General features: G+C 49.0%; 1 protein-coding gene and 1 long non-coding RNA gene across 2 annotated transcripts in view; one reads left to right on the top strand and one right to left on the bottom strand.

Moving 5' to 3' along the window:
* Positions 1-16,539, top strand: part of LOC140653275 (uncharacterized) — a 29,825-nt gene extending 13,286 nt beyond the window's left edge. Inside the window, exons 2-3 of the long non-coding RNA XR_012043069.1 lie at positions 11,677-12,281; positions 16,182-16,539. This is a non-coding gene — a long non-coding RNA (uncharacterized lncRNA). The remainder of the gene's footprint in view (positions 1-11,676; positions 12,282-16,181) is intronic.
* On the bottom strand, positions 2,745-24,069 carry TNFAIP2 (TNF alpha induced protein 2). Its single transcript, XM_072865179.1, has 12 exons — positions 23,991-24,069; positions 16,635-16,986; positions 14,031-14,658; positions 12,267-12,381; positions 10,872-10,997; positions 9,932-10,032; positions 9,645-9,743; positions 9,348-9,471; positions 8,278-8,400; positions 7,231-7,386; positions 5,961-6,082; positions 2,745-5,556 (listed from the first exon to the last, which is right to left on the bottom strand). Exons 2-12 carry the CDS (start codon positions 16,972-16,974, stop codon positions 5,415-5,417), a joined length of 2,076 nt encoding a protein of 691 aa, XP_072721280.1. The 5' UTR covers positions 16,975-16,986; positions 23,991-24,069; the 3' UTR covers positions 2,745-5,414.
* Positions 24,070-25,941: the final 1,872 nt, after the last annotated feature.

Here is a 25,941-nt window from a genome sequence, read left to right as displayed (position 1 = left end):
GGTCGAATGCCTTTCTTGGGGCATTGGAAATACCTCTGTCACTCCCCACATGTTAAACACAGGGAGTTGGTAGCTTCAACCAACCTTTTTGGGTCTGCATAGCCCCATGCAGATTGCGAAGGGGCTGCGTCACAACACGTGAAGTTGGGGTTGGGACCTTGCCAAAGACAAGGGATCTGCCATGCAGGAGCGTGAAGATGACAGTCCCTGCCCCACAGCTCAGGGGGCTGTCACCACTTCTTGTAGCCTCGGTGTAGGGTAGAGAGGACTGCAACAAAACCAAAGAGCAGAAACAACCCTCTGTTAACTAGGACATGGCACTGTTAACTTTATCCTGATATTTTATCTAATCTGTACACTTGGTTTAGCTCTCAGGCTGCACTGCTTTTGCCAGTGGGACTTGGGGGTTGGCCTCCAGCCCTTGGGATAGGGCTCCAGCCTTTGGGATAGGGCTCAAAAGCTCTTGAAGACTCCAGGACCAATATTGATCTACCCAAGAGTTTGTTATAATCTCCTCCCTTTCAGAGCTAATCTCTCCCCATTACTGCCATTCCAACATTAATGAGTACTTTTGAGAGCTCAGCTTTTCTGCTAAATGATAAGTTTTCCTCTTTTATTAGTCCATTAGGAGAGTTATTACAGCTCAAGTGCTCTGTCCTATTTGGATGAAAACTACTTAGATAAATAGCAATGAATTCCTTGTCCTCAAATGATGGTCTTTCTGGGTGCTGGTACATGACGTGCCCTGGTGTGTCTCATCTGCTGAATGAAGGGTGGGAGGATTAGGAGAACATGGTCTAAGGGCACTACAAGGTAGTGTTGGGAGGGGACCTGGGGCAGACATCTAAGTCTTGTGGAGAGATGAAAGAAGCAACTGAAAACCTCTGAGGGGACAAGACACAAAGAAGAGATGAAAAATGGGTTTGTAGGGAAGCCTCCAATCTGGTCAGTTCAAAAGGATTTTTTTTAACCTGATTTCTAGAGGAGAAAGCCCTGGGTAGCGAGGAGAAATGGTGTCCAGCAGGTGTGAACATTCATTTCACAGTAGCCTTAAAAACTTCATATTGCTTTAAAAATCACAAATAATCTTCCTCCAGTTATGTGCACCTGAACAGCCTGATGTGTGCGTCTGCTCCATTGCATTTCCTCTGGTTTCCCCCCAGGAGGTGAGGTTCGCCTCCCTCCCCAGCAGTGTGGAGTTGCACCTTTGCTAAGAGGGAAATCTGTAGTTGCTGCACTGATGAGTAATTCTTGAAATCCCCTGACATTAGCTGCCATCTCTATTACTGTAGCTACAGAAGAGCTATTTTGTATTTCAAGGATATCAGTGTGGGTGGTGTGGCCACATCCTCTTTTAAATCATGCAGGGAGGCAGCAATTACTCTTATGGGTTTCAATTTACAGCGTGGCCAAGCACCATTTTGCTAGTGTCACACCCCAGCTTACTGGCCTCTAGCCTGTTCCTGAAATATCCTTCCTCCCCAACGCTCAGGGATGCTGACTCCTGCCCGTTTGGTCCCCAGCACTGGCTTTTGACCCAAGCTGTGCAAAGCAGAGGCAGATGATGGGGCAGCCCGTGAAGCTGTGCTGGGAGATGCGGGACCCGCAGCCTGTGAGCCCTAATTCCCCTGGGAAGGAGGCTCTGCCATGCCCACTCACTGCAGGTGCACCTTTCCTTCGGGGTGCTTCACACATTGCCAGGCTTCACAGTCTCTTCCCACCGGATTGGGGTTTCCAGGTTTTCTCCTATTAAAGTTCATAGCAGCTAAGCTAAATACGAGATTTGCAAATGGAGGTCAGCAAATTGCTGCCACAACCTTTGTGAATATGTAATTGCACGTACTCTTTGTGCTTTACATCGATTAGTAGGCAAGGAACTGTGTCATCTGTGCGTGTCACTGTGCATGTCAATGAAACCAAGACTGTCCACCCAGAGATGCGAGCTGAATTCGGAAAGGCCCAATTACCAAAGCACTTTGGTCTAGTGTGTCTCTCCTAAAATCTGCACATCAATAAGTCCTATGGCCTTTAGTCCAATGCTGTCATCTCTCAGGGGATCCTGGTGAGAAGATCGAGCCTCAAAGGGGAGGCACTGCAGGCATTCTGGTTTCTTAATTCTTCATTTCCAGGTCTGGAGACCCCAAAGTTTCTCAGCAGGCTCTAGCAGAAGGTTTCTGCTTTTTTTTAATCATGCCCACTCTTGGGAGGAGCCCAGGAGCTCTCTGGCTGTTTTTGGCTTCCCCTGCAGCAAGGGCAGAGGTTCCCCAGGTGTCATCGAGGACTTGGCGTGCAGCAGATGGCTCCTGCGGGAGCAGAGGAGGGAGTAATGCCTCAGTGCACCCTTTGGTATGCTGTGCTTTGTGTCCCTGTGTCTTTTGCCCTGCAAAGTGCCAGTCATGCCAAATGATGGAAGTGCCTGGTGGGATGAATGGGTAGGGAGCAAGGAGTGTGCATGTGTGCATGTGTGAGCTCAGCCTGTGTCCAACGTGGTGGCTGTTGCAGGCTGATGTCCTGGTGGCACTGATGACAACTGACTTGGTGAGCTGGCAATGCCACAGCAACTGTGACCAGGAACCTGCTTTCTTAACTGTTTTATAAAGCTGATTTTATTTTTTTTCATCTTGGCTACCTGCTCTGTCTCCAAGGAGGGGCAACATCAGCAGAGGTTGCATGATAAAGAAAATCCAGCCACACCGACTTCAGAAAATTTTATTCAGTTAGTTTATAGGAGTGCTATTTATCCATATGAATCTAACACTGTTATTAGAAGACATTCATGCAACCTCCTGAAAGTACCTGGCTATGTGTAATATGCCACATATAAATAAATGCCATTGTAAATGTCGAGTCATACAGGAATATAAATAAATTCATTTTCTGGGCTCATTAGAGCTGAAAGCTGGGCTTTTATAGCAGGATGAAGAGAATTGCACAATGCAGTTCCATATGGCTTATAAAATGTGTATGAAAACCATTTTCTCCTACCCATCCTAATTATGATATATAAATAGATTCACTATTTTCCTTCAAGCACTTACTTAGCTGGAATCTTTTTTTTTTAAAGACTGGCGCAGTCACTTGTATGATGCATTTCTGTAGGCCCTTAACAGATCTCTAAATCAAAATGGAAACATTTATAGCAATAACATGACCTTTCACTAAGTGGGAAAGGAAATGTTGCACAATAGGTGAGAGTTGTCATGAGTGCTCAGGACTGTCAGAAGTCATTTCAGCGTTTGGCTTTAAATTGTAGCTGGGATAAGTGTTTAAATAATGTGTAATAAGTTTTAAAATTATGCGTATATATGAGGTTTTGTGGGAGAGTGAGTGTGCTTATGGAAGGAGAGGGAGGCTTGCACTACCCATGGCCAGACAGCAGGCTGAAACCAAAGCACTGTTTTTCACCCAGTGTACAATTTTGTCACATAACCTGTTGGCAGAGGACTCCTTCTGCACCCGTCTCACTGCGGAGAGCAGCAAAGCGGCAGGTTTAATAGCAGCTGCTAGGAGGGTGAATGGGGGCCAGCAGGGCCAGCTGCAGCCAAATTCTGGTGGGCTGTATCTGCTAAAGACTCGTATTCACAGGAGGAGACAACAGAGATGGAGGAAGGGGGATGCCAGAGCAGTAAGGATGAGATGTATGTCAAATATGTATCTTTTTATTACTCATTGAGACTGCGGTAGTGCTTACAGGCTGATATTTTGGACCTTGTTATACCAGATACCATAACCCGGTGCACATGACAGTCCTTGCTCCAGAGAGCAAGGAAAGCCAGGCTATGGGACCCATAAACAGCACAAACACAGCGTGCCTCTGCTTTTCCAGCTTGTCTGTAGTCCAGCAAGACCCTCCCTACCTGGAACTGGTGGGTGACATTCACTGGAGCAGGCTGGGCATAGTGGAAGAACTGGCCCTTTGAAGGAGTACATAGGACTACATGTGGGAATGCAGTAAACAACAGCCAGAGACAGAATAAATGAGTCACTTTTCTAGCATATTTGAATACTGTTTAAATATAAACATTGCAAATGAATATCTCTAACTGAGAAAAAATAAAATTGGATGCAAAAATACACCAATGGTATACTGCACATGCATATAAATACATTACATGGTTTGCATAGTCATTATGCATTTTTCTTCCAGACTGACTTTCTATAGACTGATACAAAAGTTGAAACAGAGAAAAACAGAAGGCAAAGGTCTTCAACTAAACACATTGCTGTTTTGGCAAGTGATTCGTTTCCCAAAAAACTGGGCTGTAAAAACAAAACCGTTTCACAACAGACCCATTTGTGTTTTCCCATCATACCTACCTCACAGCAAGAGGGGAAGGAGCAAGCAAGGAAACAGTGATGCATACGGGATGCTTGATACATTATAATGGCACTTGAGACCAGTTCTACCACCCATTCAAAGCCTATGATGTTAATGGGGTCTGGAAAAGTCCTCTCCTCGATAAGGAGGGCTTAAGTAATATCCAAAGTGCTTTACTAGATGCCGGTGCTTAGCCCACACGATCCACTGCAACAGGCGGTTGCTCCTAACCCTCTGTTAGCAGAGTGCCACTCCAGTACGGATACACTGGATGGGGTCACTGCAGAGGGGCCCGTGGCTGCCGGGGGTGTCGGGTGCTCCCATCTCACGGAGGTGAAGGAAGCACACGCTGTCGCGGCCGGACCCCTGCTGCGGGGCCAGCCGGGGCTCTCCGGGGCCGGTTCGGAAACCCCGATGCCCCTGGGCAACGCTGCTGCGTGGGGCAGAGCATGCAGAGCTGGGGAGCCGGGGCCACTCCAAGCCCCAGATCTGGGGGTGCCGCAGTGCAGCGGGACAGCAGGAGTCCCGGCATGGCTGAGCGACAGTCCCTCTTGACCCAAAACTTGGTGCCTCTGCCATCAGCCTAAAGCAGCCACCCCTGCTCGGCTCAGAGGAAGGCAGATGGGGTGCCAGCATGCTCACATGGGACTTTTCCAACATGTCTAAATTTTGGCTTCAGTTTTTGTTTCCCTCCGTTTCCTTAGAAGACAAAAAGCTACATAGGAGGTGCCTGCTTGGTCTGGGCGAGCTGGGGAGTCAGCGACGTGGCCTTCACAGCACCCTGTGAGGTAGATGGAGGTCAGAGCACCATGGCAGTGTCCAGCCGGAGAACGTGGTGGCTCCAAGGAGGGAGCCTGTGACTGCTGCAAGGAGCAGCCCTGGTCCTTGCAAGCACTGCTCCTCCCGCGGGTGCCCCCTTTTCCCGGCCATGCATGGAGGACAGTGATTTCCATAGAGATGCTGAGCACTGGATTAGGACAAAGTACTTTCTGTAGGAAAAGGTGGCAGTGTGCGCTGTACATCGCTCCAGGGGATGGTCTCCATCCCCAGCTTAGCCCGCAGTCTGGCACAAGGCAGTGCCAAGGGGTGCCTTGGCCTAGGACACGTTTATGTTGGAGAAGAGCGGGGCCCCGGGCAACGTGGATGCCGTGCTGTCTGCCAAGTAGCCCAGGATACTTTTGAGTTCACCACGTGACAAATTGGCTTTGATGTACAGGAATGCTTCCAGGTGCTTTTTGCTGTGGAAGAGAAATGGGCACGTGTTATCTCCTCCCGCAGACCTCTGCATGCTGGGTCCCTTGCCCCACTCCGCGGCGGGCGCTGAGGTCCCCGGCAGATGCCAGCTCAGCATCTGGTGATCCTACGCGGGATCTAGCACTGCCCTGGCAGGTTTGGGGTAGGGTAGGGAATCTCCAAGGCAAAGGAGAAAATCAGACCAGAATTTGAAATATATAAATAGGCCTTTTTTAATAGTTTATTTTGTTGTCCGGTGGCACTGGGATTGCCACCGCCTGGCAGGCAGCCCCCACCCATTTTTATAGACTCAGGCTATATGAACCTCACCTATACTCATATTTGACTGTTTCCTGGCTCATTTAAAATTCCATACGAGTATTTGCAAATCTGCTTCAGCATCTCTTACCGGATATCTGGGTATGTCGTGGCGAGTGTTGCAACTTCAATTTTAATAGCACCTAAATCCTGAAGTCGGATTATTTCAGCCAGTTTGGGGAGCGCCGAATTCAGCCACGTGGCTTGAGACCCCTGCCAGAAGAGAAAGCGGTCAGCAGGGTATCGTGGAGGTGCAAACCTCCACCCAGCCCAGGAGCTGCTTCACCAGGGGTGCCGCCGAGCCAGCTCCTGGGGCTGCTTCCTGGTGAGGGGGAAGGACATGGTGGAGATTTTAGGTGCTTCATTGTTTTCAGTGATGTTTCTAGCCCAGACTTTGCCTGGACCAGCCTTGGAGAAATTGGATTATTTCTGTGGTTGTTTTTAATCCTCTTATGCAAGCGGTGTAGGGTTTGCCATAAGACTGAGGTTTCTGCATCCACCTCAACAGACTCTCTCTGCTCTTCCTTCCCATCATGTTTTCCTTTCCTTGGGTTTCTGTGCTGCCTGGCATGTGTACAAGGTCTGACGGGCAAGGTAACGCACTGCCACTTGCTGCTCTCTCCCAGCTCCGCACGCAACCCTGCCTTTAGCATCTCCAAGCATTGCCAAAATCTCTCCCTGCCCACTCAGGTAAAAGCCCCAACTGGACCTGTTTTCTGGCTGTTGGATACCCCAAGCTTCCAGCTACCTGACCTCCTGCCCACGCTGAGTGATGCTCAAGCTTGTTCCTTCTCCAGTCAAACACGTATGGGGTGGCAGAGGACGGGGTTTGGCTTAGCTTTTAGCTTTTTGCAGGCAAATTTAGAGGCATGGAAGGACGGAGGTGAACTCAGAGGACAGAGAGGGGAGTTTCAGTCATGCCTCTCGTGGAGGAAACCCTTGTGTACCAGAGACCCCCACGCTGCCCGTTCCAGCCACTGCCTGACCTAAAAGCAGCAGAGTGAGAGAAATCAAAGTCCAGGGGGAAGAGTCAAAACCCATACTCCACACAAGTTGGACTGAAACGGGAGAACATTAGCTAAATCTTCTGACCCTATTAATATAAACCTTCAAAAGAAAACCACTGCCTACAGGACAAAGGAGGATGAAATCATTGCTCTCCATCCAGCGGAGGGCAGGCTGGTGGTAGGGGAGCCTTCCTGTCTGCAGGCACTTGGAGACCTCTTTCTGCCTAAGGTCCTGCCTTCCAGGAAATTAAGTAGAGTTGGAAAGGTTAACGAGAGGCCCCTGAAAATTTATTTTCCTGTTTTTCAGTGTGCCTGTGCCCCGTGCTGTTGTGGACGTGACAAGCACTCACGTACATTGCTGGTGCAGAAGGCTTCCAGGTCGGCAGCGTTCTTGGAGATGTTTTGGGCCAGGTTTTGCTGTTGCGCTGGAGTTTTCAGGCTGACTTTCCTCTTCAGCAGCCTCACGATGTACGCTTTAACCAAATGGGCGTGGATCTTCTCGACAACAGCCTGTTGGGAAGGAGAGGGGGGGATCATCCATCTGTCTTTTGCTTGGGGACAAAACAAACTAGGCGTGTGGTTGGAGGACAAAAACGTCTTGGGTCTTGTAACACATGCCCCAACAAATGCCTGCTGCTGATCACACGTGAGGAACAGTGCTGGTTGCCAACCTCCCCACGACTGGTTACGCGACATCCTAGATGCCGAGAATTTCTTTGTACTCAAACTAATGAAGTGTGGGAATTTCCAAATGTTGTTTCCTTCTGGGAAGAGTTGAAGGCAGAGAAAAGTTCTAACATGTTAGAGAAGAAGTAACAGTACTCCAGAGAAACAGGAATTCATGCTGCTCCTCCTGTTCCTCTAATACACAAAACATCATAATTTTGTTTCAGCTACTAAAAAGACAAAGGCAGGAAATCAAAGATTTTTTTAATATGGTGATGTTTCATATATACTCCAGCACCACTGAAGATGTGGTTGTGGCTCAGTTATCTGGGATTTATCCCAGTTGCATCCATGTCCTCTGGTCTTTAGGGCAATCAAAGGAGCCATGAGACAGAACCATGCGATTGCATCCATGTTTCAAGGTTGCTAAACCAAACCCATACATAAATAAAGACATATTTTGGGTGATCCCTAGAGCACTTTCTGTACAGCAAGGGTGGTTTTCTCTGCAAACACTGCAGCAGAGCTACGGGAGCTTGCTTCTGCTGAAGAGTAAAATTTATATGGCTAATCTAGGTAAACTGCATGCTAATGGAAATCCTGCCTGAGAGGGCTCTCTGATGCCAGGCCAGGTTGCCAGCTTAACGTGGGTCAAGGCAACTCCAGTTGCAGAGGATCAGAGCCTCACACAGTCTCAGTGTCCCAGAATCTCTTCGATATTTCTCTTGGACTTACGTGGTAGAAAGGGTCCTTTAGGGTCCGGAAGTCTGAAATATGTTTGCTGGTGGTTTTAATGATCTCGTTCATAATTTCATTGCTGGAGTCCCACTTATTTTCTGTAAACTTCTTATAAATTGGCTGAGAAAAGGAAAATCTGCTTAGTTCCCTCAAAACAAATTCTATGCACACGTATATTTAGCATTTCTCTATGTACAGGATCCCACACAGCGACAGTGTGGCGTGCAGTCCTGTGCAGGGACGTGTGACAATGACTTACAGGGGCACGAGAAGAGGGTTTGTGCCCCCTTCTTGGTTCCTCATGATGAAGAAGACTGAGGCCTTGAAAGGCTTGTATTGGAGATGCTTTTTTTATTTCCACATTTTTAATGTTTTGTCCACACCATCTTGTCTGACTAGAGAATTACGGAACCATCAGGGAAAAAAGTGAATCATTATGAGACGTTTTCAATCACAATTTTTCTTGGCCACGGTAGATAAATATGAAACTAAAAAAAGCACTCCTGCTCTGTCAGATGCCTTCCAAAAGACCCTACAGAGAAAGAAGGAGAGATTGTGGCTGAACATTCCCGACTCCTACGCCTTCCCCTCCACCACACTTGCTTAACTTAAAAAGCTTGTGTTACATATTAAAAAAAAAAAAAAAAAAAGAAAAGAAAGAAACCAAAAGTGCCTTTCAGGCCACCTTTATGAAGAAGCCAAAAGCTGCGTAATTGCAGTTCATGTCATTTGTGATTGCTTCCTACAGTTTGGAGTGTAAACTCTTGCAGGTTGAGACTCTCCCTCCTGCGGCAGTTATCTTAGATGCGACCAGCACGTTTTATGTTCGCCTGCTCAGTCATGCCTATGTAGCTGCGCCTGTTTGCCTGCAGCCTTGAGGACCAGCTCAAGGAGAGGTGATTCAGAGTTCTCTGACTGACGCTGAGAGGTGACTGCCCCACAGCCCTTCTGAACTTTGCTGCATTTGAATCAGAGATTTGGGCAACCGGTAGCATGGCAGGGGAACGTGCCTGGCACCGGCACTGGCTGAGCCTGGGGCCGGAGGGTGTGGGGCGCGGATATGGTACCTTCAGCTGGGCAAACAGCTGTTGAAGCAGCACGTCAAAGCCGCTGTTTTCAACGTCGCTGAGAGTGCTGAGGATACTGGCTTTATTGTCGTCCTTTTCTGCCATGTTTTTCTCTGCGTAGTCTCTGCAAGGAAATATCAGCAAGGTCAGAATAATCTGTCCTCAAAAGAGATACAGAGAGAGAAATTCAGAGGTCTCCAAACCTTCCTCTGCCCACTTTGGAGTACCTCCCCTCTATCACACTATTATCCTTTGCCTGCAGAGGAAGGAGCAAAGCCTTTTCTTTTGGACCCTTACCTAAAATTCCAACAGTTGTTAATACTTGCAATCAGTATAGGCTTGTAGTATCTGTGCTTCTTGCTTTTCTCCTTAAAGTCTTCAAAAGCATCCTTGTAGCTGGAGGGGAGATGGAAAGAGGAGAGGCAGATGAGTGCGTGGTGGTGGTATAGTGGTGGTAGTGTTAGGTTTATGGTTGGACTTGATGATCTTAAAGGTCTTTTCCAACCTATACGATTCTGTGACTCTGTGATTCTGTGCCCTGGGCACCTCTGCCAGCCCCGCTGCCCGATGCTGCCTTACCGCACCTTTTCAGGAAGGCAGGCAGCTCCTTCGACAGGCGATGCGACAGCTCCTCGCCCACTGCCGTGCTGATATCCTTGGCTCGCTTCTGGCCACTGTAGACACTCTAACAAACAAACAAACAAGATCAATTTTAAATGCTGTCTGCTCCAAAAAGGCCAGGTTCCCTGGTTAAAAAGGCTACAGATCCTTAACTGCGGTAACTGCGCCCAGCTTTCCTGCACCCCTCCCTGCAACTGAGCCAGGGACTGTGCAGAGCAGCTATACTTATTTGGGGGGTTCAAGCCAATTTTGAACTTCATTTTCAAATGGGGAGAGAGGTCAAGAAGAAAGAAGCATTAAAGAAAGTCTATAAAATAGCTGAGAAAATGGGGAAAGTGACACTTGGGTTTTTTGCTTTTTTTGCTGAATGTCATATGATTGCATTAAAAAAAACAATTTAAGCACAACAACCTCAATACAGGAAAGATTTACTTTTTAAAAATAAACTCTACTAACCCTCTGCAGCCAGAGGAGGGGGAGCGTTGAGCATGGGGAAAGGGCGTGAGCACTCGGAGCAGCTCTGCCCGTGACAGTCTCCCCGGGAGGAAGCAGGGCAACGGCACCGCGTTGCTTCCTCGCTCGGCTAAACCTGCCTCTTGTCTCTCTGCTGCTACGTTATCCAGCGCCTAATGGCTTGGCTTCGGCTAGGGGTGCAGAAGAGACCGCACAGGGAGAAATGAAGGCAACTTCCCTGCTCGTTTTGCTTATAGAGGAGTTTGTCTCCATCACATGTTAGACCAGGACCATGCCAGACCATCCTAGGGCTCCCCTGTACCACCCACCTCTACTACCGCCCTACACAAGCGACTTGCCCTTTCGCTTTCCTGAATTGACTATAGTTAGTCTCACACCCTAAATACAGGCAGGATGCAATTGCTTATTTTTAATATATATCTGTATTACCTGGATAACAAATATTGCTAGTAGTTCACTCTGAAAATGTCCATTTAGTTTCTCTGGTTCTTTGTCTTCTTTCCATCTTTGGATTTCTTTATCTAAACATTTGCTCAGTGAATTTTTGATAGTAGCCTTTAGGGAAGGAAGAACAACAGCATTTACCGCGAAGTGGATGTAGCAGTTCCTGCCTTATGCAGGTTTTACTCGCCCACCCACCATTTGTCTGGCTGAGCAGACTTTTTCCTCGGCCCTGGCTGAGAAATAAAGGCTCTTTGTTAGGAGACGCCTTATCCACAGCTTCATGGCAGCAAGGACAACCCCCTCACAATATCCACCTATGCCATAGCAAGTTGGATATTTCAGGGTAGGAATGAACATCAAGATCTACATCCCTGCCCACCACCCCACCACGTCAGTGGTGATCTCGAGGGCAGGGGAGGGGAGCGGTGCGTAGGAAGGTCGTGGGCAGCTATGCGTGCCAGAGCCCAAATTCCCCCAGCCACGCATTGCCTATGTGTAACACTCAGTGCTACCCTCTGGGTCTGGTTTTGCAAATGTTTTTCATGAGCACTTCTGACGTCTTACGAGCGCTGGAGAGTGAAACAAAGCGCTCTCAGGTTTCCTCTGCTCCGACGCCTCTTGCGTGCACACGGTGCAGCAAGGCTTTGGAAATGTCTGTACAGTGGCTGGCATGTTTCTCTGATCACCAAGCGCCTTGTTCATGCGCTTTGCAGCCCTCACACCCACCTCTCCCATCTGCAAACCATCACAGGCTACAGCTAAACCTGGAACTTGTCTTCTCATTTTCCAGGAATTCCAGCCCAAAGCGCCAGAAGCACTAAGCTATGGGAGTACTGTAGAAGTTGCTTCTTGTTTCCATTAAGGCAAGAGTCATCCAAAAACCAGAGCAACTGTTATTTTCTGCGGACCAGGTGATTCTCCATCAAAAAGAGAGATTTTTCAAGACCAGACATGCATGCTTTGCGCTCACCCAAGGTCTAGCACCGCTGCAGAGACCAGAAGTAATTCTGAATCCAACATCTGCGAGAGGGAGCATAAATGCCTCTGGGCGTTTAGCACCAAACTGGAAAGTTACCCATAAAGATTTGTTGTTGGATTTTTTCCACCTTCCTACCACAAGGTCTGCAAGAACAGAGCAGTTCTTTTGTGACAGCTCCCAGGGCAGAAGGCTAAGCTAAGCAGAAGTTTGCTCTGCAAGTCCCATCTAGTAGAAAGCCAACCTGTCCCCCAAAAAGAAACAAAAGCATTCTTGCTTTTGCTTCTCTCTGGAAGGGTGTGTGTCTCACAGCTGAGAAGCGTGCATGCAGGACAACTCAGAGCTCCGCCGAGGAGTCATATGGGAGCAGTAAAGGGAAGAGGAAGGACTGAACAGATTCTCACCTCTTCACTGTCAAGGTATTTCTTTTCAAGCTCTTTGCTCAGACTTGATGGCAAAAGGCTTCCAAGCTTAACTTTTTCCAGCTCCTCTGCTAAAACATGATCTTTTCTCATATCTCTGGAATGAAAAAGCCAAACAATCACATTTTCCAAGGGGCAGTGTAATTCAAGACAGCTGTTGATGCAAATCACTAACACTTTTTGAGGATATCAGTGAAAAAACAGATGGAAATGTACATTGTCCTTAGTCCAGGCAGGAGCTGGAGGAGCTGAATCTGTGCCAGGGGTAGGACCTGTGAGGGTGGGACCCTGAGCAACCCCGGGGAATGGAGTCATGTTCTGCCAAGCTCCTAATCACCAGCCACCGCGCTGGGTCTGGGGGACCCAGAGCAGCAGGAGGGACTAGTCCCAGGACACAGCTTCTCTCCATCAATATAGAGAGGTGATAGATGAAAAGCTGGTGTTTCATGGTTAGTTGGGAACAGAGCAGGCAGTTCCATACCCCGCTGTCATGTCCTCACCACACGCTGGCTGAGCCGGGTGCTCCTGAGCAGCTTGGAGGGAAGGGACCTGCCAGCCGTGGGGGACTCAGGCCAGCACTCGTGGGAGGGCTGATTTGGAAGCAGCCTCTCCCTCTGGAGCTGCAGAGAATAACCCTGAGCATTGCCTGATTCCCATGTTTGCACGTGACCCAGCTCCACAGGGGTACACCGCCGCACTTCCCACACACGGGCTGTTTCTGATATGATGCTGGAAGCTGGGGCCAGGCTGTTGTGCAACCTTCCTCCTCCTCGCCGCTCCCTTCACTGCTGGCCGTGAAGAGAGGTGGTCCCTGAGCAGACACCTGGACCTGGCCTCTGGGAACACCCCACAAAGCAGCCACTACCCCAGCCAACACCGTCCCCAGCGCCGGGCTGCGCTGCTCTGGCTGAGCCCTGCTCCTTGCAGCTACTGATTTCCAAACACATGCTGGGTCAGGCCTGAATATCCTGACCTACAGCACAGCACTGGCTCTGGAAAACTTCCAGGATCAACACTGACTCATTATACTCTGTCAGTGAAACACGAGAAGGAGAAAATGGAGGTGAAGGTTGAATGGCTTTAGAACAGCGGAAGAAACACTGCTGGTGTATTTACTGGTTTTCACCTAAGAAATGAGATCCCTCGATTCTTCATCCACAACTATAAGCCACAACAAGTATTATTTTCAGTTCTATAACATATAGGGCTTGTGAGGACGAAAGGCGACCCTTGGCTGATGATGTCCTCTCACAGGGGCTCACCCTTTGGTCTCCTAACCCAGAGGAGAGTACAGACTGTGAGTGATGCTTAAGCAACATCCTCTGTGCCCAGGATAACTGCACCTCAGGTTGTTCTATTTATTGGCTGCCCTCTGGTCCAGAGGGATGAAATTTCCAAATTTTCCAAGAATGAGCTCAGTTCTACAACTGGAATAGAGATCAGGGCAATGAACCTGCCCAATTTACCCCACAAGTGAAGCCCTACACATCTGTGTGCATGGCTGTTGCCCAGAAGCCTGAATGGTGGGGTGAGCCCTTGATTTACAGCCTAGCAGCCTTGAGGTGTCCCTCCCGACTGTCCTGGCCCGCTGGTGTACATCAGCATGACGCCAGTGACACCAAGACCCAGCCAGGTACCAGACTGCATCGCAGTGATACCAATTCACAAATCAAGCAAACGTCTGGTTTGCAGCCAGTGAACCTGTGTTGATCACCAGGGATAAACATGTGTAAAAGCCTCACTTACTTTGGATAAATGTTGTGCACCCATGAGAGGAGGAGGTAAATATCCTTGTCTTCCAGATGAGACTCAGCATTCTTCTTCGCCTGGGAGGCAAAATAATTGTGGTAGAGTTCTGCATATGTGCTAAACACATCAAACTCAGGAGGATAAAGCGGTTTAATGTACTTTACAACTACTGTCAAATCTTCTTTCATTGTCTTCCCCATGTGCAGGAGGTTCTGGCCAACTGCAGAGAGGTTCTCAGTTCTAGGAGTATGGCTTGTGTCTTTCATTCGAGTCTCTACCGACTCCTTTACTGTAGCCATCCAAAGCTCTTTCCATTTTCTAGGTCTAAATTGCATGGTTTGGTCAGGTGGATTCTCCAATGTGTAGTTCTGATCTTCTTTCTCCTGCTCTTTCAGTGCCTCTACTGCCTGCTGCAGCAGCTCTGGGTTTGTTTTTGCTAGCTGTATGGAGTCTTTCAAGATGGTGAAGACTTTGTGCTTCAGAACTTCGTAGACAGACTCGATGTCTTGCTGGCTGGTATTCAGTCCCTCCTCACTTTTGCTAGACAGGCTCTTCTCCAGGACAATCAGAAGCTGAGCAGCGTCACAAAATTTTTGCTCTTCAAGGAGATCCATTATTTGTTTGACTGGTGAAAAAAGAACAGCCTTTCTTTACCCAATAGCAAAGATTTAAATTCCTATTTTATATAAAATTATGGCTCTGGAATACTTTTTAAAAAAATGTTTGTATTTCTACAATGCTAGATCTTAGGCTCCTTCACCATATAGAAAATCTTTCTGCTTATTTAAAGATCAGATTTAAAGATCTAGCCTGTCTCTAACTGGGGCAATGGAAATTTGAATACCTAGCACCAGAGTGTTTCATATGGACAGATATTCATGTGCTAGCCATCATTTTTTTGCAAAATTTAGATTTGTGGGGGTTTGTTTATTTATTTATTTATTAACCCCCTTCCCATTAATATGGCCACAAGTAAGAAGCATGGCTTTAGAAAAAAATGTAGACTGAAAGATGTAGCTAAATAAGATGCGCTAGAGGAAATACCACATGGGTTTTCCAGAAATAGGTTGGCACAATCTGACCTGTGAAATATTTTTGGAGAACACGTTTAGCAGGCAAGATAAATACAATTGAACTGTCCTTTCTGAACTACAGCCAGTTACTTGATACAGTGCAATCTGGGAAATTATTAGTTAACTGGAGAAGTTATACCCCAAAATAAGTTTGGTTAGGTGTGTAATGTTTGTATGGAAAACTCTGGGTGGAGAAAGCTTACATGATTCATGAAACTCATCTTACTTCATGTTCTCCTTAGCGACTGCGGCACAAAAGCTGGGAGTGCCCTATTGACATCTGCTGATTACACAAAGTTCAAAGATATTATCGAAACTGAGGGCTTGGTGTATTATACAGGAACAACGGGATAACTTGAATAGTAAATGGGCTGAAATTTAATAGTGCAAAGTATAAGATACAAATTCAATAGAACAAAAGTTACTTAGCAACAAATAGGATTTTCTGCTGCAAGCTGGATGTGAATCAGCTTGAGATGGAGGAGGAAGAGAGATACCTGGAGAATTAGTAAATCATTACTGTGAGATGATGTTGAAAATGTCAGATATGACCCCAGGATGTATCCAGTGAGGAATGTCCAGCTGAGAGAGGAAAATGGTAACATATTGTACCAGGCATTGGTGGTATCTCATCTGGAATATTTTCTGCAATTCTGGTTGCTTTATTTCAAAAAAAGACATTGGGAATGGGGCAACGCAGCAGTAAGAACAAGGGCACGAAGGGCCCGTTTTCAGTAGACTCAGTTCATTTAGTTGAGCAAATTCAAGGCCGAGAAGGAAAACCACCAGTTAGGGAAAACATTTGACACATGGAGAAAGAGAAGGCATTGAACCAGGTAAAGGCTTGCCTGGAAATGAGATAATTTGTACTAAAACAGCGAGACTTTGGAAAAGCCCCCCAGTAAAGGAGGTAGGACTAAAAAATGAACTTATTTTAAGATACAGCTTGCTAAGTTTATGAACCAGGTAACGAGGTATGTCACCTGAGGTGGCAGGTGAGCCTTGGAAGTGCCAAGGGACACTGTCCTCTCCAGTTCTGCGTTTCTCTGAGCCAGTATTTTTCTACCTCTCTAAGCACCCTGCAGGGACGGTGCCCGCGACTGGAGGAGCTGTATGTTCATATATCGGCCCTGGGAAAGACCTACGCGTGCTGCTCACTGCTGTCCCTGGGCGAAGAGGAGATTTCACAGGGTGGTGGTTTCATGGAGGAACAGAGCAGAGAGGAATGCCTTGGTTTCTCACCCACCCACAGATCTCTGTGCCCCCGTGAGAGGTAGAAATAAGTTTCGTTTTGGGCAAAAAACCTGCAAACTGGCAGTTCCTCAAGGAGTGTGCGCTTGGTACCAAAGGACCAGGACTTGAGGTCATATCCCCCTCTACCCATGTTCCCCAGGCTCCTTGGCCAAGTCACTTTAATCTGTCAATGCCCTTGTTTCTCAGGGGGACAATTCTCTATCTATCTCGTGCAGCCTCTCTAGAGAGAACTATGGTCGATGAGGTGGTGCAAGGAGGATGGAGGAGCACTTACCACTGGGTGGCTTGATCTTTTTCATCTTCTTAAATGCACTTGTAAGGATTTCCTTTATTCCTTTCTTCCCCTTTTCAGGGCTGTCCCCAGCAGAGGTGCAGCTCCCGTTGCTCGTGATGGAAGATGCACATGAGGGTCTACGGGCTGCCTCTGGCCTTTCACTCATCTTCTCCTGGTCCCTGGACCAGATCTCATCTCCAGAAGGTTCAGGACAGGCAGGGACTTGCTCAGCTACTGATGTCGAAGGGTTTTCAAGCTGCCTATTTGCACCAATGCAACCCTCTGATCCATTGCGTATTCCAATAGGACCACTTTGGAAAAAAGGTAACATTTTCATCATTTTCCTCCTAGCCTGTAAATTTCAGAAAGAACTGGTCAGATTATATCAGTTTGCATAAAAACTACCATGGCACAATGTGGCAAGGTGTATTCCCATTGAAAAAAAATAATTCCAGAACGAGTTGTCCCTGTGTGGGCAATGTGGGGAGTGCTACACACATCTGGTATGAGCACAGCTCTGAAGGAGAGCTCCTGAACAACGTCACCTCTGGTAACTGAGAGGATGGAAGCAGCTCTCTGGTCTAATAAATAACTTAGAGAAAATCGATGAGTGATTTTAAGGGTGATTCAGATGGCCTGATTTGAGACCTCGAGCTTGTCTGGATACAGGGGAGCAGGGCTCTCCCACGGGATGCTGTGGGAGTACGGATGTGAGCATGGACGCTGCACATGAATGATGTGGGTGGGTGGGACAAGTGTCCTGTGCCTATTCAAAGCAACCACAAAACTCCCATACTTTTATGTGGCATCGGGATCAGTTCCCACCTTCCTCAGTGCCTGTTTTTGCTGATCTCTGCTCACCTGGCTGCAGATCTGTTTGTCAAAGCACCCATGTAGCTACTTACACATTGAGTTTGCAAGTACAGCATGAAAATGAGACGAGCCTACCAAGCCAGGTATGCGTCAGTCTTTGCTGAGCAGAAGTCCGGCTGGTCTACCTGTGTCCCCATTTAAGTCAGTAATAAAATTCTTAGCTTTATTGAGGAGAGCTCCCAGAGAAGATGGCTGAGAGTTCAGAAACATCGGGGATGTGAAAAACATGGTCGAAAGGATGGGAGTGTGGGAAGCACAGCGGTATCTCCTGATACGAGCATCACGAGCCTTATCACTTTAGGCCCAAAAATCCCAGTCAGAAGCACGGCTTCAACGCTCTACGTGCTGCTCGCATCCCTACAGTGGCAGACACAAGATCAGGGATGCATTCAGACCCTTCAAACCCACTCACATTCTATGTAATCTCATTTTCAAAAGGGTCCCAGGGTGACTACAGCATCCCAAGACAAGGCAACTTCAGTGCAGCTTGGGGCAACTTCAGTGTAACTTGTTGGGTGCAATCCAACACCTGGGAGCAATTATTGTGCCATCTGATTACGCTGAAATGTGGGGCTGTAGTGCGGGCCGTGCCTGTGCAGAAAGAAACGCTAGTGAAATGGGGCGGTGGAGGGGGCAAGTTTCTGATAGCAGGGACTAACCAGACTGGACTTTTCCCAGAGCTGCTAAATGAAACTGGTGCTAGTGACCACGGCTGCTGCATGTCCAGGGCAGTCCTCGCCTGGCTGAGGGGGAAATAGGAACAAGGCACGAGGATCGGGGTGGTTTAGCCTTGTTTAAACAGACATTATCCGGCCAGAGCCCTGCTCTACCACCAACACTCCTGCACTACAAATAATTAGCGATAGAAATTTGTTATTGTAACAACATCTTTTTAGAATTTATATTTAGAATTATGTATGTACATGTATCATTTAATATATTGCTATAGATTTATTTGCATAATTATATTCATTTATATAATGATTATAATTATATATTTATTGTAAATAAATAAAGTGACTCATATTTTCCAATCCTTGTTCTAACAACATTTTTTTGAGTGACTTTCTGGGAGACCAGTGCACTTCTGTATGAAGAACTCTCAGGCAAGTTTTGGCTTACTTGTTCTGCGTAAGGGCAGAGGAATTAGGCTTTAAAGAAAGGAAGAATTTGGCTTCAGTTATAAGACCACAATGCGGTGATCTTCAGATACCCTTGTTAAGTTTATACTGTTGATATGTATCATGCTGGTACAAACTGTGACACTTATTTCTGGGCAAACTGGTTGGAAGACTGTGGCTTTTTGCTGTAATTGTGATTCCTCCTGCTGGCTCCTGGCAGCTTGGAGAGCTTTGAAGCATCAAGTTAGTGGTAGCAGCCGGGTGGTATAGAGAGCAGTTAGTCTGGCATAGCTGAAAGCTTTCCTTCCCTGTGCTTTGGCTGCCAGGTCATGTTCAGGATTATAATAGCATTTAGTAATGCTATTGCTTTTAAAACACAATGAAGATGAAAAGTCATTCGGGAAGGAGAGAAAGGGGTGTGGGTGTGCATGATCTGACTGGCTCTCAGCTAAACTGGTGGTCTGTGACCCGGGGCAAAGTGCGAAGCTAAACCTAAGGTGCCCCTACGGCTGAGCGGGACGGCGGGGGCTGCCGAGAGGCGTCGGGTTGGAGCCCCCGTGCCCCAGGGCTCAGGACCGGCTGCGTGGACGAGCAAAGGGGGCCCGAGCACCAGAGCTGCCCAGCGGCAGTGAGTCATGGCTGGAGCTACGCACCTGCCTCTTCCCTTAGCACGCTTACTGGGGAGGGAGGGAGGAAAAGCCCCTGCGGTTCACTCTGGCTACTCGAGTCAGGATGCCCCATTAGAATCCTAAAAATGGGGGAAAAAAGCTCCTTTTTCTTACATTTCCATTTCAAAAAAATATCATGGTAACAGGGATTATCTATAAGTGTTTTGGACTTTCCTAATTTTTGTAGGGCTATTTTCTTAGCCTGCATTTCCCAATACGATGCTGTGTTTAGATTCGTTCTGCCAAATCCCTTCCTTCCTGTTTGTTCAAGCACAGAGTCAGCTGAGTCCTTTCTCTCTCTCCTATTATTCCAAACAAAGCATTTATTGTTCTTTTTTCTTTTGGTTTCTAAACAAAGAAAGTACCTCTCCCTTTCCTATAGCCAAAGGTGACTTTCAGAGTCTTTTGTTTTGACGAATGATGATCAGAAAGGTGGATTTCAAAATGGTTTTGCTTCTTCTTCAATACGAAGATGAATGTCATTCATCTTTGAAAACCATTGAAATGACACGACACATAAAAGAGTCCATAAGGGAATGTTAAGCTGGTTAAAAGCTTAGTTTTTAACGGCTAGCAGAACTTTGTCCTGGTAACACTCTGAAAGGGCCAGGCATGGGGCCTGGCGATGCCCAGGAGGGGAGCAGGTAGCTGGGCACATGCTGCCAGGGGCTGCAGCCCAGGTGAGCCCCTGTGGTCCCCTGCGGAGTGCACCGAGCCGTCGCCTGCAGCGCGTCCCTATGCCCTGACCTGCCTGAAAAAGTCCCACAGCCAAATTAGAAGAAAGATGAAATCAGCTCCAGCGTTTTCACCCAGGGGCGGCACATCAGCAGCGTGAGATCTGTTGGCAATATTGGCATGTCAGGGTGTGCTTCTTCATCTTGAACTAATAAACACCGAAGGAGTTAAGCACCTGAGTAAGGCTGTCAGTGCAATAGCTACCATGCTCACTCACATTTGGCCAGCTTGAATGCTTGCTCAGCATTTATCAGTTTGCCGCGGCTGGTTTGCATATGTTTGTATCTGCAGCGGGAAACACCAGTAAACCTCAGCTCCCAGTTCTGCCTTGAAATGCAGCGTCAGTCACTTACGGCAAGCGGTACCAAAAACTCCCCCTCCATCTCTTCTCTTTATCATTAGATGGCCAAGCACTTACTGTAAGAAACACCTATATGAAACTTCCTATAAGAAACTTTCTTATAGGAAAAAACCCACCACTTCACTTTCTGCAAGAAACATGCAGCTAAAAGGAGGCGGCACGGGTAATGGCTGGAAACCATGGGCAGGAGATGCCTGTGCCGGTGCTGCTCCTTGTGCCCCCAGCATCCGCTCCTGCCTGCTGCGGCAGACAGGACACACCAGGAGCGCGGCTCTGGCTCGGATGGCCACAGGCTGCTGCTGCACGCCTGTGTTCTGCTCACAAATCAAAGCTTGTTAAAACTCCAGCAGGCTCCAAATTATTTCAGCAGTTAACACTTTGGGAAATGCTGAATTGTTTCCCAGGCATAGAGCTCAGATTCAAGTCTTGGGACATTTAATGATTTAAGGTCAAGACTTGACACAGATCCCAACTCATTATTACTACTAATTTACTGTTAATTTACTGTTACCATCATCATCATCCTCATTATTATTATGTGGCACTATAGTTTGTGGTGGGGGAGTCTTTAGCTCCAATTATTTTTGACGTAGTATATTCAGCTTATGGTTTCCAACCAGAAGAGCAGCACAGCTCACACAGCATCCTCTGCTCCCTATACGGAGGGCCTGTGCCATTAGGACAGCAGTGCTGTTGACTGCCGGCGTGGCCGGAGAGGGATCCAGCACCTCTCTGCATGGTGCCGATCATGGTGCGTACCCCTGGGCTGGAGCCTTTCTGGGACAGGCAGCAAGGGCTAGGGAAACACCTGGAGCAGAGCCACAACACAGAAGGACACAACTTGAACTCTGGGCATGGTGGCTTTCCATTTTCTCATTTTCCTTCTCAAAGGAAATAGCCTTCATGCTGCACGCTTAGGAATGAGCTCATTTGTGAGGGGCGGCTCATGGTGTGCCAGAGAGCACTCGGGGGAACAGATTTACTGATTTCCCCTATTCTGAAATTCTTGCTGATCTTTTTCTTGGCTTCTTTTTCCTGAGCTGCTGCCAGTATTAACAAGCATTTGTTTGGATTTTTAGTCCACTTGAGCCTCCTGACATCCTAGGTCACAAAGATTTATGTCTTGTTTTAGTGGAAATCCCCCACTCTCTCACAGCCTCTCAGAAATCCAAAGTTGTTTAGCAAAGTTTGTTCTCTGCATTTGCATCAGCCTTTTCTCCCCCACCCCCTCCCCATGGAAGTGGGGTCACCCCTGCCCACACGAGAAAATTGAGAAAATTGCACCGGGTCAAACCATCTTTTGAAGCAGTAAAGCAGTGCAGCCAGTCTGAGTTTAGTGTACCTCGGCCTATGCGGTGACACCTAAATAAGCTGCTAATAAATCAAAGCAAAGCGTCTATGGAGACACCAGCCCCAATCTTTGCAAGCTGGGAAGCCCTCCTAGGAGGTGGGTTTTTTCCTACCAATCTTTGTTAGCTGGATTGGGTACTGAATGGAGACACTGTGAAGCTAGGGGCTCGCATGTGGCTCTGCCTGGGAAATCACAGTCCACAGATGAGCTGGGCCACCAATACCCCCACCTTGAAATTTTACTGTGCCGCTCAAATCCATGCTTGGGTCCGCGGACCCCTACAGGACACCCACCACCCCCTGTGGTCCAGCACCATCCTGATGGTGGCCAAGTTCTGCTCCTAATGGGTCGAAAGCTGAGGGGAAACAAAACCTATGTCTCCAGTAAAGAATTCAAGGCAGGAGCAGAGCCTCCCCATGGGACTTGATCCATGTGCCTTAGCAGTGCCAGGCACCCCCATGGGGCTGGGGGTGATGGGGGACCCAAGGGACCTGGGGGAATGGCAGTGGCAGACCAGGCAGAGGATCCCAGGACATCTCACCTGGTGTGAGATGCTTTAAACCAGCATTAAACCATGTTATCACCTGCCTGGGGAACAGCGTAGATAGAGCTACACAGTGCCTCGGTCATTTTAAAATGAGAATTTGTCTTGCCTAAATTCCTGAAGCACAACTGAAAACAGTCCTGTAAACCAGCGCTTCCTGTTGTTAGTGAGAATTTTTCAAACAGTGAAAGAGAAGAGAAAATTACACATATATATCGTTATTGGAAAAAAGCAGAGAAAATGCAGTGTAATATGCTCCTTTTTCTTCTCACTTCAAATCTGGGCAGTATCATTTTAAACTGCTGCCGCTGAAAGAGAAACCAGCTGCTGCTGCCTAGGATTTTGTTTTCCTATTACTATTCCCAAAGCCAAATCCTGCATTCCGGCTTGGAGTTTGCACAGTTCACTGCTAGAGCTAACAGTGACCAAGAAGATACACAAATTCCCTGGGAGCCAGACCTAGAGCTCCTGGAGCGCTCGCCTCTGCTGGCACTTTCAGACTCTTTGGCTTTCCAGGCCTCTTTTTACAGAGAGGGTGACTGAAGCAAACCCAAACCTGAGTTTTCCAAAGCTCTCTGCTCCCGTTTGATCAGCTCCATTGGAACTGGCAAGCCTCAACGTCCCTTGGCAGGGGCAGGCGGTTGAATGCTTTGGAGAATGACTGTTTCTTCAGGTTTTCTGCTCTGAACTTGGGTGTGATGGTGAGGGGCCATGGCTTCTAGATCAGCCATATGCTCCAGTCACAGAAAGTCTCTTCCTTACTTTGCAGCAGCCTCAAGAAGAAATACTACTTTAAACACACCGAGGATCCTAACCCTGAGATTGAAGCCCTCAATTTGCACCTGAGGAGCTGACGCGGTGGATGTGGGGTGGCTGCCCAAGGATAGGAGTGAATTTCAACAGGCTCTTCAGTGCTGTGGGAAAAGGCAGGTCCCAGGGGCAGGGAGACTTCCCTGACTGGGAAAAAGATAGTCACAAAAAGGTGAGCATGGCAATGCAGAAGCGTGCCAGCTCGCTACGGTGACCCCGGCAGGGTGCAGGGTACAGAGGCTGCCTGGGACTGTACAGGATCCAGGCACTGAAATGGTGTTTTTCCAGTGCAGTTGGCTGAGTGAATCCTAATCCAATTATTTTCCTGTAATTTGGGAGAAAACCACTTCCTTCGGAACAGGGACAAAGAGGAGGGGGTAGGAAGTGCCACGCTGAACCTGGATCCCGATGCCTGATCTGGGTTTAGGATGCTTTGGTGCCCAAGACCTACATCCGGACTTTGGGGGGGGGTGGGGGTGTAACAGGAGTCACTGCTCGCAGCCTGTGTTCATGCCCTGAAATCTGGGGGACGAGCAACAGAAATCGGACCCCGCTGTCGCAATGCAATTGCCATACACATAAAGAATATGCGGTCCCCAGCCCTGGGACGCGCCCGGACCTGCTGTCCTTCTTGCAGCAGTTCGCTTTATTCTCTGTTCTGGTAATTACGAGGTGGGGCTGAAATCTGTCGCTCTGTCCGGGAATCCGTCCTTTAGCACCTTCCACTTACTCTTCCCCTCTCTCAGACACGACAGAGAGCCTTCGCGCCGCTAGCCTTGCAGCAAGCGAGCCGGCAGGCAGGCAGAGGCGCGGGAGCAGCGGGAGGGACACCGGCCCGAGGGGGAAGGGGAGGCCCGGGCTGGGCAGAGGGACAGGCGGCGCGAAGGACTTACTCTGCGGCGGCTCCCGGGCGGGCGGCGGGCGGCGGGCGGCGGCGCTGGCTGCGGAGCCCCGGGGCAGGCCGGCTATAAGGGGAGGGCGCGGAGGCGGAGACCCGGCCGCGCAGGGAGCCCGGTGGCTGGGAAACTCCGGCTGCGCCTCCCATCCGAAGATGGGCTGAAGCCAAAGGGAAGCGAGAAATCCCCTGCGACGGGGAAGAAGTCCCCGCGGAGGGGCGATGGCTGGCCGCGGTGGTCCCTGCGGAGGAGCTGAGCCCCGGCGTCGCGTCCCGATGGAGCCGAGGATGGGGCACCCAGCCACGGCTCCGCGCTGCCCAGGGGTCTGCACACAGGATGCGTCTGTCCGCCATCGCAGCCTTGGAAACCCAGTGTCAGGGATGGAGCAGGTGCCTCCAAAAGCCGCGCTCCCTGGGCAGGGCACTGCCGCGGCGGGCTGGCAGGGATGAGGCGTGTGCCTGGCAGCACAGCCTGCCGTATGGGGGTCCTGCGTCGTGGCCAAGGTGAAGTGGCCTTCCCCGAGTGGGGCTCGCGGCGCTCCCAGAACACGCTAATATCAGCAAGCACCTTCAGTATGATGTTTGAGTCCCTGGCTAGGCACTGGGAGACACGGGCTTCCTTCCTCGCCCCGAAGCCTCTGAACCTTGCAGAAGGGACGTTTTGTCTTCCTGAATTCCTAGGCACCCGCATCCCCGGCCGTGGAGGTGTGGTGGTTACACTGGGGAAGCATGTGTGCTGCCACGGCAGGGGATGGCTGGAGGACGGCCGGGGGTGGCTGGGTGACAGCAATGGTGTGGGGAGCTATGGCAGAGGGTCCGTGAAGGCTGCCAGGGCTGTGCTGTCCCCTCCCTAAAGAGCCTTAATGTGGAGCATCTTCTGCACCCACATGGGTGAGATCTGGGCTGAAGCAGCTGCCCTGCGGACAGAAAATCAAAATATTGTGGTCCTGCAGAGCCTGACCTCCTCTCTGCTTTTCTGGGAAGCTCTTGCGGGGCAGGGAGGGGTCAGCCAGCAGGTCCCCGTGCCTGGTTACTGTGCCCAGGACAATTTCTGTTTTATATCTGATAGCTGTGATCTAATACAAAATGCAAAAGAAAAAAACAAACGGTCCAGAGGCTTAAAGCTGAGTGTGAACCAGGAGCTTTCATGGTGCTGCTGATGCCCACACTCAGCGCCTGTGTGGCTGCACAACCTTTGTGGGGGCTATGCAGGCCCAGCATGGGGGCATCCCCCAGCAGCAGACGTGGTCTGGGGCCAACGCTTGTGCTGGAGCGAGGCGCCCAGCTGAGCAGGCACGGTGCTGGAGAGCAGATGCTTCTCCCAGTCTGTGCCTTTCAGCAGGCATCCTGCCTGCCGGGGCTGCTGCTTTCCTCTCTGGGACTCTCTCCCCAAAAAGATCATGGTAGCAGGCAAAAAAACCTCCCCCACAACAATATCTGCCAAAACAGGAAGCAGAAGCGGAGGGGCCACCCCGATGGGCAAACTCATGATCTCCGGTCTCTGGAAAACACTGATTCATCTCAGGCCAGCCTGCGGCTGAGCTGGGCGGAGGGTCCCCCTCTGGGATTGCCCCAAGGTTGGGTCCCCTTGCTGCTTGACATCCGGTGGCCAGAAACAACCATTGTCATGGGACAGAAGTGCCAGGTGCTACGTCAGTCTGAAAATAATTGGAAACATGAAATGGTGTGAGATTTGGTCCTGAAGTGCAGTAACTTTCTCTGTGCTTCATCGCCTCCTCCAATGGCAATGTGAAGGGGAGAGGCACGGTTTGCCATCTGCAGTTACAGCTGGTTTTGGGGCAGCACGGTGCAGCTGGAGGTAAGCTAGGTGCTGCATCCAATGACCCTTTTGAGCAGGAGGCAAAGGGACGTGGTTCCTGGAAGGCACCGGGGAGGCTAGCGTGGCCCACGGGTTACACACACACATAGCTCTGGGCATGGCCGGGCAG

The sequence above is a fragment of the Ciconia boyciana genome, chromosome 6 (assembly GCF_034638445.1).
Source record: "Ciconia boyciana chromosome 6, ASM3463844v1, whole genome shotgun sequence".
In the NCBI taxonomy this organism is placed as follows: Eukaryota; Metazoa; Chordata; class Aves; order Ciconiiformes; family Ciconiidae; genus Ciconia; species Ciconia boyciana.
This window is presented reverse-complemented; position numbering and strand designations above follow the sequence as displayed.